At 44.0% G+C, this 1,522-nt stretch overlaps 1 protein-coding gene across 1 annotated transcript in view; it reads left to right on the plus strand. All coding sequences in view use genetic code 11, as the record gives it.

Annotated features, from left to right (window-relative positions):
* The window catches only part of EGR_10859 (Protein argonaute-3), a gene marked incomplete at both ends in the record, with an annotated part of 8,360 nt that overhangs the window by 3,422 nt on the left and 3,416 nt on the right, over positions 1 to 1,522 (plus strand). Inside the window, 4 exons of the mRNA XM_024500108.1 lie at positions 11 to 232; positions 449 to 860; positions 936 to 1,083; positions 1,307 to 1,458. Of these exons, the coding sequence (XP_024345482.1) occupies positions 11 to 232; positions 449 to 860; positions 936 to 1,083; positions 1,307 to 1,458 (934 nt within the window). The remainder of the gene's footprint in view (positions 1 to 10; positions 233 to 448; positions 861 to 935; positions 1,084 to 1,306; positions 1,459 to 1,522) is intronic.

Raw genomic sequence — 1,522 nt, forward strand, 5'->3', positions numbered from 1 at the left:
TCTTTCACAGGCCAGTGACATTTAAGGAGGACAGGATGCTTCCTTCGCGTCCTGGTGGAGGAACAATTGGGAGAAAAATCGTGGTGGAAGTCAATTGCTGGGATTTCGACGTATCGGATGTGTCGGTGTTGATGTACGACATAACATTGACGAAGTTATTGTCCACAGATGGAAAGGAGATTAAGCTGAAAGAAAAGGGCATAGGGAAGTATGTGAGGTTGATTGCAGAGAGGTGAGCTTGTTATGGCGTTGAGTAAGTCATTTTATTCCATGTGCCTGTGTTGACATGTTCATTCACAAATCCACGAATGTAGTGTATTTTGGTGTATTGCACACAGCGATGGAATAGCTGCGGCACTAATTAGGGTAGAATTTGAAGATGCTTCTTGATGTTGTGTGGATATTACATGGAGGCACTTTTGACGTGTGCTTGGACGTTGTTATTTAGGAAACGCGGTGACGTTTTTCACGATGGAGGTCGGATTTTGTTCTCCCTGGGACCCTTGGACGGGAAGGATGGGGAAATGTTAAATTTTAGCGAGAAGATTGCAGATCCCCTTCAAAATGATGATTTGACGATAGAGTACGCGGCGAAAAGAGTGGGCAGCATTTCCGCAAGAAAAATAAGGCAATATCTCGATAATAGCCGTTCGAAGACGTCGGACCCACCCCAGCTTGCCATTAACATGCTGGATAATTTAATCAAATGGGTCAATAGGGCATCGTTGCCTTATCTTTCGAAGTCAGCCATTTTCTATGATCGGCCAGAACGGGACAACACTGGCGGTCTGTTCTGGATTTACCGTGGGTATTCGCTTAGCTTTCGCCCACAGTGGAAGTGTAGGCTGAACATAGACATGGTGAGTGAGTTTGTGTATCGTGTGGGGGCTGTTATGTGGACATAAGTTCATCAATAATGGTGTGTCTGTTTTTAGGCTCATAGGGCATTTTTCCCGGCTGGGAACTTGGCGGATATTTTATATGCGAAGTACGGCGATAATATGTATTCTCCATCAACGTGGAAGCATGTGAAAGAGGATATACTGTCACTCCATGTTGAGGCTAGTCATTATAAGAATGAGGGTAATTTTCTCGTGATTTGTGATATTGTTTGGGCCAAGTGTACTGTTGTGGTCATTTATTGGAGCTCATGTCATGGGGCTCCTCAATGCTTCTTTTTTTGCTCAACACGCTTATGTGCATTGTGCATAATCGTAGTTGTTGCAATTGAAAGTGTCTTACAACTGTACAAAGCAGTGTCTTTGCTGTGTCTTGAGTGTAATGAGCATTTTAATGAAAGCTTCAGGTAAAACCTACAGGAAGCGTTTTGTGGTGCACGGGTTGTCGCATAATTCGGCTGACAAGGAGATGATCGCAGACATCAACAAATCGATTGCGAAATACTTCAAGGAGCGATATGGCATAGACCTGAAATATCCCGAACTTCCATGTGTGAAGGTGAGTGTGCATGGCTGTGCTGAAGTGAACTGCTTTCACTGTGATGTGAATACCCATGCATTTT

The sequence above is a fragment of the Echinococcus granulosus genome (assembly GCF_000524195.1).
Source record: "Echinococcus granulosus chromosome Unknown EG_S00285, whole genome shotgun sequence".
NCBI lineage: Eukaryota > Metazoa > Platyhelminthes > Cestoda > Cyclophyllidea > Taeniidae > Echinococcus > Echinococcus granulosus.